At 42.4% G+C, this 13582-nt stretch overlaps 1 protein-coding gene across 1 annotated transcript in view; it reads left to right on the forward strand.

The window, feature by feature from the left end:
- The first annotated feature begins 9830 nt into the window (after nucleotides 1-9830).
- HPSE (heparanase) overlaps nucleotides 9831-13582 on the forward strand; it is a 50947-nt gene continuing 47195 nt past the window's right edge. The window contains exon 1 of the mRNA XM_089675924.1: nucleotides 9831-10331. Within this exon, the coding sequence (XP_089532050.1) occupies nucleotides 10141-10331 (191 nt within the window). The 5' untranslated portion in view covers nucleotides 9831-10140. The remainder of the gene's footprint in view (nucleotides 10332-13582) is intronic.

Genomic DNA, 13582 nt, shown 5'->3' on the forward strand with positions numbered 1-13582 from the left:
TTGTGGCAAAAGCTGGTGTTGAGGTTGCTTTCCTCGTTCGTGACTTCACTGTATCCTGGGGAGCCCACCCCGGTACACGGCTTACACCCCAATAAGCCCAATTACCAGCAGCTCCTTCAAGGTTAGCTCTACAGTGGGAAGTCGACTGTGAGACTTCAGGAAGTCACAGCTAGCTCCCATATCCAACATACAGAACCAAAGCCTGTCTGGAATCGGCTCCAGGGAAGATGGCGCTTGACTCCACAGGCTGGTATATGTCTATTTCTTAAAAATCAGCAAATATAGTATTTATAGCTGTGATTTTTAATTTAAAAACAGTGAAGTTCCTCCTTAAAGTGTTACTAAACCCACAACAGTAAAATCGGTCTGTATATGCAGTAAAGCATGCTTGTTATACTCACTGTGGGACCTAGAGGGGTTAATCCTCTGCATTGTGTAAATAAGCTGTTTGATCCTGTCTTATCTGATGCTCCTCTTCTTCCAGTGTGCCCCTCTTATCTCCTGATAAGACATATAATGTGCAGTCACTCTGCACATTCTCAGTTTGGTGTGCATTGCTAGAGAGGTTTTTTTTTTCTGTTGGGAGCGTACATGTCATCAGCACAGGGCCAATCAGCACTGTCCAGACAGAGGTCAGGGGTCCTGCATCCTCCTACAGCAGAATGAAAACTCCTCCTACAAGCTCGGCTGGACATTGATAGAAGTCACAAAACTGCTATATACTGCTGATGAGAAAAGGAATTTAGCAGTTTATATTTACTAAAATAATTGCACTTCTATGTTCTGTGTACTGTGGGAGACCAGATATAGTGGATGCAGGGTCCTGGGTTTACTAACATTTAAGCTCTGACACACATTACCCAACTTCCTGGCTTACCTCATTGAGGTTACCACCTCCAGATACTGCAGGTTTTTTGTTTTCAATTTCTTATAATGCTGGGCATTCTCCATGTAACACCCTGCTAATAGGATGCAAGATGTTAAAATGAACACAAGATGGCAGTGTCCTGCAGAACAGTGGCATTCACACACTGTATAGCAGTCCCATGGAACTTGTATGCTGAATCGCAGAACTTTGCTAAGGAGCAATGTAGTAAAGAACTACATTTCCCAGAGTAGCTGTCGTGTGGGAGGGGGCATATATATATGAAAGCCCAGGAGACAAGACAGGAAGTGAGAGAGAATATCTGAATAATGGAGTGCACTGACTGTGGGAGGACCTGACCAAGCTATGGAAAGAGAGGAGGCAAGGAGAGTCTGCTGATCGCTGACCTTGCTGCATCGTGGAGAAAGTAAGTCTGCTAGCAGGTGACCAGACGGAATGCTACAGGTAGGACCAGAGAGTGTGTGGAGGCCTTATCGAAGGAGAAAGACAGACTGCCAAAATTCGCCAGATGCCATTCCTCGGTTAAAGGAGTCCCAAGCATTATCAAGGACAGGAAACACTAACACCTGCTCTACCTTTTGCTGTTTTCCTGCACACAGTTGCGGACTTTGTACCGAGTTATTAGAAGTTGCAGCCTAACTCCTTTAGCCGCTATTGTCTGACTACACTTAGCACAGCCTTATCATCATAACTGATAGCAGGACAGTGAGTCCAGAGGCCAAATCACCGCTGTGTCACCATCATCATCAATTCACTCTGCTAAGGAGGCCTTTTCCCTTGTAGCCCAGAGAAGAGTTGCTCCGTGCCAACAACCACTTTTACCAGATTGGCCACTTGTTGCTTTAGATTCGCTAGTGACTAGTGCATTAAAGGAACATTAAATCTGTAAAATTGCTGCTGACAGGGAGATTGTTATTTTTCCCTCTCTTTATTGCACTGTTCCTCAGAGAATTACAGTCCACCCTTCTCTTCACTGTGCACCAACTGGTCCCCATCATTCGCACAGAAGACTCAACGTTGCCTTTAACCACTTCAGGTCCAGACACTTTTGCCCCCCCCCCCCAGTCCAGGCCAATTTTCAGCTTTCAGCACTAGCACACTTTGAGTGACAATTACTAAGTCATGCAACACTGTACCCATAGGACATTTTTATCCTTTTTTTGAGACAGAGTTTTCTTTTGATGGTATTTGAGCACCATTAGGTTTTCTATTTTTTGCTATATAAATTAAAAAATACCAAACATTTGAAAAACAAACATTTTTGCTTAGTTTTTGTTAAAAAATTTTGCAAATAAATAATTTTTCTTCCCAAATTTAGGCCAAAATATATTCTGCTACACTTTTAGGGTAAAAATAACCCAACACAGTGTATATTATTTAGTCTGTGTGAAACCTGTAGAGTCTAAATCTATGGGATATATATTTGAAAATTGATCTTTTGAGAACCTAATATGCCGGATGCTGGTATGGCAGTGACCAGGATGCTGGTATGGGGTATGGCAGTGATTAGGACATTAGCATGAGGTATGGTAGGGATCAGGACGCTGGTATGGCAGTAGTCAGGGTGCTGGTATGGGGGTGATCAAGATGCTGGTATGGGGCATAGCGGTGATCAGAACGTGAGTATGGGGTATGACATTGACCATAAAGCTTGTATGGGGTTTGGTGGTGATTAGGATGCTGCTATGGGGTATGGCAGTGATCAGGACGCTGGTATGGGGTATGGCGGTGATCAGGATGCTGGTATGGCATATTGGTTGATCAGGATGCTGGTAGGGGGCATGACAGTAATCAGGATGCTGGTATGGGGTATGGCGGTGATCAGGGCACTAGTATGGTGTATGGTGGTGATAAGGGCGCTGATATGGTGTTTGGAGGTGATCAGAGTGCTGGTATGTCATATGGCGGTGATCAGGGTGGTATGGCATATGGCGGTGATCATGGCATTGGTTTGGGGTATGGCGGTGATCAGAACACTGGTATGGAGGTGATCAAGACATTGATATGGTGTGTGGGGGTGTTTATGTGCACACTCGGACAGGTGACAGGGGTTGGCTGCATGGTTTATTATGTATATATTTGTGCAGTGGTCAGAGACACAGGAGCACTAGTCAGGGACACTGGAGTGAGGGTTAGGGACTGATGTGAATGTACAATATATATGTAAAGCGCTGCGTAAATTGACGGCGCTATATAAGTACCTGAAATAAATAAATAATAAATAAACCTCTTACTGAGTTTACTTCAGTCTGTGTGTGAATTCACTTTTTGGTGGTGATTTATTTCATTTAAAAGTGTACTGAAGTGTCAGCAGGGGTTGGGCTTTCAGAGTGGGGTCCAGATCCACAGGGACCCAAAAACAATTTAGCAACTCCTAAGGGGGCAGTGCTACAATCAGAGCCAAGTCAAAGTAAGTTTTGTGTGACTCATTCTGAGAAAGGTGCCACAAGATGTTCACACTGTGCTTTAGGACAAAACTGCCTTTATGTGGTCCTCTCAAAAGTTTACAGGAATATTCACACTTTTGCATAGGGCATCATTTCTGTAGGAAGTGGGTTGCCTTGATTGTTTCTGTGTTCACCATGGGTGACAACAAAGACATCTAATCTCTGTTGTCTTATATCAGTCAGGAGGATGACGAGTGTATTTGTAAATGTATTTTCCCACAGAAACTAGTCCAACAGTTCTTTTCCAGAGAGATGCATTTAATCAGCTCAGAAACAATCCATAAAACAGAGGTACAGACAAGGCAAATGACAGGGTACTTAGATTATTCATGCAATCATCAGACACCTTCAGAGGACACACTTTCTCCTGTCACTAACTTTCTCCTGTCACAACTTAACCAAAAGAACCTTCCCTAATATACACATTCTCCCAACTCAATAAAATGACAAGCACTCTGATTGGCCACTTTTAGTAGGCCCTTTGATCTTCTGGGTGACAGGTAATGCCTTTTGACATTGGACAGCTGCAGTCAAATTCTAATCAAATCTCTCTCTCTCTCTCTCTCTCTCTCTCTCTCTCTCTCTCTCCCCTACTCTCTCCTACTCTCTCTCTCTCTCTCTCTCTCTCTCTCCTACTCTCTCCTACTCTCTCTCTCTCTCCTAAGATTTATTCAGATCTGGAATCTGAGCTTTAGTGTACTTCTTCAGAGCCACCACCTGGGCAACCAGCAGTCTATTAACCCCTTCCTGTGCCAACATACCCTACTGATCAACATTATCCTGCCCTGCTGCCCGGTTTTACAGATAAGTCTCCTTCTGTGTCAACATAGTCTGTTGCTGTCCGATAGTCTACTGCAGGCCTTTCTTAGCCTCTGGTTGTGCCCCTGAGACTTGGAATAATATCCCCCACTACAGTTTCAGTCATTTCACAGTCCACAGCAAATGGTGTACTGTTCCTTGAAATGCTGCAGGTACACAGCACTTTCAAATCATGATGCACCATTTCTTTAAATGTCATATTTAGTACAAAATGTACACAGTTTACAGAAAGACAGCTTATGCTTGTGGGGATCAAGCTGTTTTGACAGGGTAAGTTCAGTTCATTGTCCCTAATATTTTTCCATCCAGTGTAGAGCATTTTAGGGTGTCAGTCATTTCAGCAAGCTGTGTTTTGGGGTTCCCTGTCCTCTTTTCAGTGTCTCAAAACAAAATGTAGCACTACACTCGTAGTGCTGCTTTTATGTATATGGGTTCTTTCTGTAATTAGTGCAGGGCGGCCCGGCACACAGTTATCATCCATCCACTATGGCCTTTTGTACATTTATTGCTAGTAGAACTTGGGAAGAGGGAGATGGGAGTAAAATGGAACAGATTGCTAATGGAGGGCACTTCTATTTTGATAATAGCAGTAACACTAGTAATTCCAAAGGGAATGATAATCAGCAAGGACAGTGTTTATGTGCACAACTGAGGACCTTCCACCAAAAATGTAGCAAGTCATGGAAGATTGAGGTAGTCCACGTTCCATGGCCTGAGACCAAAAAAAGACTCCATCTCAAGAGAGGAAGCTTTAATCATGGGGAGCGTACATAGTCCATAAGCACAACACCAACAAAAAGTAAAGAACAAAGGGGCTTAGTGCACCTCAATTGGAACTGTTGCTATTTTCTTCGGTGTGCATTTTTGTACATAGTTGCCAAGAAATTGTCCTCAAGTTCTGCAGTTCCCTCTATACCCCTAGACCCCATCCAAGTTGTAACCCTTAAAAAAAAAAAAAAAAAAACCAGCTCAAGGACTGTTTACTGACTCTAAGGTGCAAAGTGTGGAAAATACATGTTGCCTGGCTGTGCAGAGCTCAAATCCAGCGGCCCCTGAGGGGGTAGTGCTACATATAAAATGCCTGTCACAAGGGCTGGCAGTCTGTGTGGTCATGAACCATCCATCATGAACCATGACCCATGTACCCAAGGGAGAGGACAGGGAGGATGAGCAGACGCCTCTGGTTTATTGTCAGACAGAACTGTCAAATTGCCAGCGCTTGTAAGCCCAAAAGTGCCATTGCAGTATCCATGACAACCTGTACTGCCGCATTGAGCTCATGTTCCCTCAGTTTGCACGCGCTTTGCTGCTCTGTGAGAGACACCAGTCCTGGTTTCACAGGCACTAGTAAATTTACAGCTTCGGTCCGTACTATGCCAGCTGTGAGAACACCCAGTCCAGATGTTTGACACGGTCCTCAATTGTCTTGGAGAATACGATCATATCATCGAGATAGATTAGTACAGTCTCGAAGTTGAAATCTCCCAGACATCTTTCCATTAAGCGTTGGAGGGTACTGGAGGCATTGCTGAGGCTAAAGTACATTTGGTTTTCTCTCTAGCCACTAAGGTGGAGAAGAACTTTGCTTGTTCCAATGCCATTAGGGACTCCTCTACTTGAGGCAGGAGGTAGGCATCCCTATGGGTGCAAGCATTAAGCTTACGATAGTCCACAAGGAACCGCAAACCACCATCTTTCTTGTGCACCAGGACAACAGGGACAGCCCAAGGACTGTGACTCTCATGGATCTATGGATCACTCCTCCCTGTAACATGTTCTTGAATTCTTGACATAGAGCTGGGGGAATGTGGCTGTACTGATCTTGGATGGGCAGTGCATCTCCTGTGTGAATTGGGCGATCAATGGTCTGGGTGAACCCATAATCTTCTGGAGTAGTGGCGAACACCAGAATATGTAAAGGTTGGAGTAGTCTCTGTTGGGGTAGGGGAAAATCTTTAAATGGGATGTACAGTTGTTATAGAAGTGAATTGTATTGAACTTCATCCCAGGATGCCATCGCTGTTTATAGGTGAGCACACATGGCTTTCACCACCAGATGGACCTCAGAAATGCAGTGGTGGGGGACTGCTTACAAGTGAGCAAGGATGGCATGTCTAGGTAGTGCAATGGGCGTATTGTTCAAGTTGATCGCCTTCACTAAGACTAGTCCCTAGTGGACCTTGGATAAGGTTTGGCCCACCAGCCACTCCTCCAGTGTCACTATATTCTTGTGCTGTTAAACCATGACAGTGGCTCCCTTTAGTTTCCAGTGGGCTGCAATGGGGAGGGCCCAAACTACCTCTTGTAGGGGTGCTAGTAATAACCTCTGTTTAGGGGGCATGAGTACCACCAATACCTATTTTTTATTTGCTGCTTTCCATTGGGCCTCAAAGGCCTGGAGAACTCTAAGCCATGCTGCTCAAAAGCCAAAGCTATGGGCTTGTCTTCCTGAGAACTCATACTTGGCTAGCAGGTGTGGTATGTCCAGGTCTTTAAATACATTTGTGCCCACCACAACAGACACTACTGGGTTTACAGGTCAGCGGGTCACCACCACTCCCTCTCGTTTCACCACCTGGTCTTCGATTTGGATCTTTATCCACCAGGATAGGCAGATTATTGGCAGCTCGGAGGTAAACTCAGTAAGGGTCTAGCTGTTCTCATGCACCATATCTTTGTACGTAGAAGTCATATTCCATAACAGTGACCTCAAGCGTGGGATTTACTGTCTGTTGATCAGGGCAGACACCACTGGAAGAGGGGCGCCCATTGCTTCCAGCCTGCTGGGACTTTAACGAGCTGGTCTCGAGGGTTGTCCCTCTGCCCCAGGAGAAACTAGTTTAAAGTGCGCCTGGAGGCGTTTTTGTACCCGGATCACCCACAGTTCCTTGAAATATATCCATACTGTCCAAACTGCCAGCATTTGCGGTCTTCCTCGAAGTCCCTGCGCAGCAGGTTCTCACCCCTCTGGGGTTGGGGAGAGTCATTTTTGTAGGAGGCTCTATCTTGTTTTAAAGCGGCTACATCTTGAGCCAACTCCCTCAGTGCAGATTGCAATGCTGACAGTGGTGAGGGTGCCAAGGCTTCTCCCCTTGTTGGAGACCAGTCCTCCTTCTGCATCCACTGTAAGGGACATATCTTGCCAACTGCCTTTAAGTGTGAGGAGGTGCAGCTTGGTGTGGGCATTAAATACACAGAATCCAGTTGCAGTAAAACTTGGAGCTTGTATTGAACAGAATGCCAAGGTTACAAACACCCTGGAGGGAGCACGCCACTGGGCAGATAACTCACAGTTCAATGTAGACAGATGTGGCTGAGGAGAGGTGCCGAAAGCATCTATTTCAGACGGCGAAGTGTTGCCTGGCCGGTCCAGTCCCAAGAGGGAAATAACCTTTCAGGACAGCAAGTCCCTAGCCTGTCCCTCCTCATCAGGAACCTTTCCCTACCGCTAGTTATTTTCCCTAAAAAGCAGGGTCTCTCACCTACACTAGCCACAAGCTAGAAGTGCGCCAAAACTCAGGGGTGGGGATCTTAATAGACCCTGCTAACCCAAGATGGCCACCGGTGGTCACATAGTTGCAACACAGCCAACCGGAATGCTGCTCCATAGACCCAGGAAGCCTTAAAAAAACAGTGTTTCCCTTGAATTTCCTCTCCAGACTGTGGTACCACTTAGACTGAGCATCACCTACAGTGGAGAAAACAGACCACACCTGTCTACATGTAAGCAGCCTTTAGGGTCCATTCACACCAGGTGTGGTGGGACTTTGTTGGGTGCCTATTACAAAGCAGTTTTACTGCACCCCCTCTGATAAAACTTTATGAAATGTTACCATGTGACGCTGCAATAAAGGTTGTTAAAAAATAAAAAAGGAAGTGAACAGTGCGATGCTCCAGGATTGGTGCATCAATACTGCACTCAGCTGGACCGTACCGCACATCAGTGGTGTGAATGGATTCTTAGTTCTGGCAGCACGAGTCTATAGATTCTCGCTGGTGGTTGCTATTGTGTGGCCATGTGAATGTAGCCTAAAACGTTTAGTAGCTGAATAGGGCAATTTTTATTTCAATTAATGTCTATACATCTGATCAAAAAGAGGAACAATTTAACCATTAGCCGCCCGGCCTATAGCCGTTTGGCGGCCGCAAAAATGCTTTAGCTTTCTGGGGTGTACGCCATTTGGCGTCCTCCCGCACATGCGCAGTTTGCGCGGTTGCAGAGCAGCGCAGCGGCGCAATCTGTCACCGGCCGTGTACCTTGGACACGGCCGATGACAGATCTGAGTATCGGCCCCCGTTTCCGGTACCATGTGACCTGCTGTGACCAATCACAGCAGGTCACATGACAGTTGTATACAATGGATGGCTTCATTCATGCCATCCATTGTATACTAGTGCCTAGCTGTGAATGGTCACAGCAGGTCACATGCACATGTCATGTGATTAGCTGTGGCCAAATCACAGCTAAGCACAAAAAAAAAAAAAACCCTGAATGAATCGATGTCATTCAGGTAAATGCTTGCTTATAGCAAAGTAATTCTTTGCTATAAGCAAATTGTGTAAAAAAAAAAAAAAAAAAAAATACTGATCATTTCTCCAAAGTAGTACAATGTTACTATGGTAACATTGTACTACTTTGGTCATAGTAAAATATGAAAAAAAAATCTTAAAAAAAATTTAAAAAAATGTAAAAAAAAATTAAAAATAATAAAAAAAAAATTTTTTTTTTTTTCATACTGTCACCAGTCAGTGTCCCTGTTCACTGCCATGCCAGTTATATGATGACGCTGTACTGCACTGGTGACAATATGTGAAAAAAAAAATAGTGAAAATAATTTTTTTAATTTTTTTCATTTTCCGAAAAATTATGACAAAAAAAATACAACTTCAAAAAACTCGCCATTCCTCTTATGAAGTACGTCGGACTGTCTGCTCTGCAAAAAGTGTTCATTTGGGGGATATCTGTACTGTTCTGACATTCTTGGACCTCAAGAAATTAGATTGGCTGTCAGTACTTCAGGATTGATCAATATTCAGATCTATACCATGGTTTGTGAACTCTATAACTTTCCTACAGACTAAATAATACATCCTAATTTGGGTTATTTTCACCAAAGACATGTAGCAGAATACATCTTGGCCTAAATTTATGAAGAACAATTATTTATTTGTAAACTTTTATAACAGAAACAAAGAAAAACGTGTTTTTTTTCAAAAATGTTGGTCTTTTTTTGTTAATTTAACAAAAAATAAAAACCCCAGTGGTGATTAAATACCACCAAAAGAAAGCTCTAGTTGTGTGAAGAAAATGATAAAATTTTAGTTTGGGTACAATGTTGTATGACCGCGCAATTGTCATTCAAAGTGTGAGAGCGCTGAAACCTGAAAACTGGCCTGGGCAGGAAGGTGTAAAATTGCCCGGTATTGAAACGGTTAAAAAAAGGAAACAGAGGGACAAAGTGATTTGTTTCCAAAAAGAGGAACAGTCCTTAAAAATGAAGAACAATTGTGAGCTTTGATATGAGTACAAAGTCCTGTGTTTCAGCTGGTTATCCCAGTTTTCCGCAGCCTGTACTACACAGGGTGGGGCAGGCAACATTTGTGTGAGCCTCCTCCCTTCACCTGCTCATGGACACGTGATCTACTCTGGTTCTATGTGTGCGTGCAACATACACACACAGCTTTCTCTATTCTTTTTCCTTCTCAGGTTTTGTTTATGAAAAATCTGTTGGTTTTTTTCAGCCCGTTGGTCTTGTTTGTGACAAATATAAGAAGGAAGTTAAACCTGACCTTTCGCTAGATTTGACAGCAGTCAGAACATTTGCAGCTTCAAGCTTAGAGAAGAGAGTGCTGTTCTTTAATCACAGCTTCCTCTGTGGTGACATATCCTGGAGAGGAAAAGAGTTATTCCGGCTGGCTGCATTGCATATCTGCTCTTGGCAGCTTCCATTAAATCTCAGTACAGCCCTACACACAGACAAAAGACTAATGCATTTGATTGTCTGCATTGTGATCCTGGCTGGTACTGTATTCTACACCAGCAGCGACTTTCTGGAGAATAATGTGGAGCTCAAACTACAGCTTAAAGCTAGTGGGAGATCCCCTTTAAACCCAAGATTTCTCTCAGTAACTATTGATGCAAGCCTTGCTTCTGAGCCAAAATACATCGCTTTCCTTGGGTGAGTAGCCTTCTACTGTTCTTACAATGCCTTGACAAAGTTGCCAATCTGCTTGGATTTCCAAGGACAATGCCAGGTTCTGGTGAGTTGCCCCTGAAATATTTTAGTCCTAGATCTGATTTTGATTTTATCTACCAGTCAAATTCACCATAAAAGTGTTAATTATCTGCATCTCACATGGTCCATAATCAATGAAGAATTGTCTTTTAAAATTTACCAGTTGTATCATTCACAGAGCAGGACTTGGTTGTCAAACTAACAGTGGAGCCCCAAAAGAGAGGCTCTCCCCTGTGATGTGTGGGTTACTCTACAGCAGCTCTGATACAAAGACTACAGTTCTGAAAAAAAAAGCTTGTTACTTTATATAGCTAACTATGGTGTTCGTTTATGAAACTAATATCAGCAGCGATCCTGAGGATTCCTGCTGATTTCAATACATTAGTGGTTTATGAAACAGAGATCAGCAAAGACACAGATATGACCAGTTTATGAAGGAGCGATGTCAGCCCTTAACTGATGATCTCTGTGAAAATTCTCCCTCCTAGATTCTCCAGCCCAGAGGTGGAGAATCGGGGAGAGAAGAGAGAATCGCTGGAGTTCTGAGGAGGAAGTTTTTGGACTTTCTTCTTCTTCCTTCAGAGCCTCCAAGACCGTGGGAAAGCCACCATGCATTTTATAAAACCCCAGAGCAGTTCATAAATATATATATATATATATATATATATATATATATGTGTGTGTGTGTGTGTGTGTGTGTGTGTGTGTGTGTGTGTATATATGTATTATATGTATGTATGTATGTATATGTATATGTGTATATATATATATATATATATATATATATATATATATATATATGTGGTGTGTGTATATATATGTATTATTTGTGTGTGTATATATATATATATATATATATATATATATATATATAGTGTATTATTTGTGTGTGTATGTATATATATATATATATATATATATATCACTGCTTAGTAAACTGACAGCAGCTGTGTTTTACTGATCTGTTGTTACTGTAATCTCGCTATATGGACAGCACAGTGGCTAAATGGTTAGCACTTCCACCTGGCAGTACTAGGGTTGTTGGTTCAAATCCCAACCACAGCACCACCTGTCTGGAGTTTGCATGTTCTCACTGTGCCTGTGTGGGTTTTCTCTGGGTACTCCGAGTTCCTTCCACAGTCCAAAGACATGCTGGTAGGTGAATTGGCTCTTGTCTAAATTGTCCCTAGTATGTGTATGTATGAATGTAAGTTAGGGACCTTAGATTGTACGCCCCTTGAGGGTTAGGGACTGATGTGAATGTACAATATATATATGTAAAGCGCTGAGTTAATTGACAGCGCTATATAAGTACCTATATTAAATACATTTTCCGCAGTTCAAAGCATTTGTAGATTGCTTCTTTCCTCATCAAGAGAAGCGATCTACACCTCTTCATAAACAGGCACTCAGAGGAGATTTGTCTCCTGTGAGAATGCCAGAGAACATAGCAGCGGTCATGTACCACTGCTTGATAAATGTACACCTATACACATACGGATTTCTCAGAGAGTGTAGATGGAAGAATCTCTCATGCCCTCTATTCTAGATGCTGTTTGCTCGACAATTGAAAAATCCTCTTTTGTTGAGCTAGGTGGTACTGACAGGGCCAGCAGGAATCAGCCAAAGCTCAATGTATGGCAGCCTTTAAACTGCACATATATAGCCAAATTTCTTTGGGTCAGCCTGTGAACAAAGGAAATCTAACAGATTCCTCCATCCACCTGATGGTCTTTTGTATTCTGACAGCAGCAGTTGTCAGAATACCCAAAGAGCTGCATATGATTGGATGCAGCCACTGGTTGTCTGAAAAATTTCCAGCAGGCTTCTGATAAGTCTAATGGGGCGAGGCTGGCAGGGTCCCCCACTGAGCAAGTTGTGTCAGGAACCAACCAAATTTCTAAGTGTATGACCATTTTATCTCTATTATTCTTTAACCCTAATTAGTTTGTATGTAAACTGTTTTATTTTAATTCGGGCATTAAAAACTGCTTTGAACCCCTTCCAAATTCTATATCAAAGGGTCTTTTGTGTGTGGCTCCCATTAAAATTCCGACCTTGTGGGTCTGGTATGAATTACAGGAACCCCACACAATTTCTCTTTCTTTTCCTTACCCCCGACTGCTGTCAAATACTGTATTATATTATTATTAATATTTTACAGGATTTATATGATGCTAACAGTTTGCGCAGAACTATATAACATGAGGGCAGACAGTACAGCTACAGTACATTTTAATACAGAAGGGATCAGCGGGCCCTATATGAAGCTATATATGAAGTTTGGCCCCTGCCAGATGGGCTAAGGGCCAGTTCACCCCACAAAAACGCACTCTGGACGGTTTCCGGATACAGTTCATGCCACACTCCGTTCCAGTGCAGTTTTGATGCAGTTTGCTGTGTTCCAGTACAGTTCTGTGCAGAAAAAATGCAGCATGTTCTACTTTATTTTCACTAGTGTGAACTAGGGCCATTGGAATACATGGAAAACACTGTGCATGCATTTTTGATGCAGAAAAAAAAATGCACTGGACTGCATCTAGTGTGAACTACCCCTAAGGCTAAAAAAATGCAGTGCAGTCAGTTTCCGGTGCAGAAAAAAAAGTAGAACATGCTGCATTTTTTTTTCTGCACAGAACTGTACTTTAACATGGCAAACTGCATCAAAACTGCACCGATATGGCGTGTGGTGTGAACTGTATCAAAAATGCAACTGGAGTATGTTTTTGTGGTGTGAACTGGTACTCAAAGTCTGGCATTTTTACCCTGTCCAAAACCTAAACAAAAAGTTTAAGGTATATGTGAATCCTCATCTTGAAAAACCCGTTCAGTTTATAAATAGAAATTAAAGGCAAAATGTGCATGTAAATGTATAAATACCAAAAAGAAGCCTCAAGGTACCTAAAAATATATACATATAAGTTTCTCGTGTGTGTATATACTGTGTGTGTGTGTGTATATATGTGTGTGTGTGTGTGTATGTATGTATGTATGTATGTATGTGTGTATATATATATATATATATATATATATATATATATATATATATATATATATATATATATATATATATATATATATATATATATATATATATATATATACCCTTTTGGTCACATTATTATTACACAGGATTTATGTAGCGCCAACAGTTTGCTCAGCGCTTTACAATATAAAGGGAGACAATACAGTTC

The sequence above is a fragment of the Staurois parvus genome, unplaced genomic scaffold (genome assembly GCF_062004578.1).
Source record: "Staurois parvus isolate SC_StPar_1 unplaced genomic scaffold, SC_StPar_1.0 ptg000013l, whole genome shotgun sequence".
Lineage (NCBI taxonomy): Eukaryota > Metazoa > Chordata > Amphibia > Anura > Ranidae > Staurois > Staurois parvus.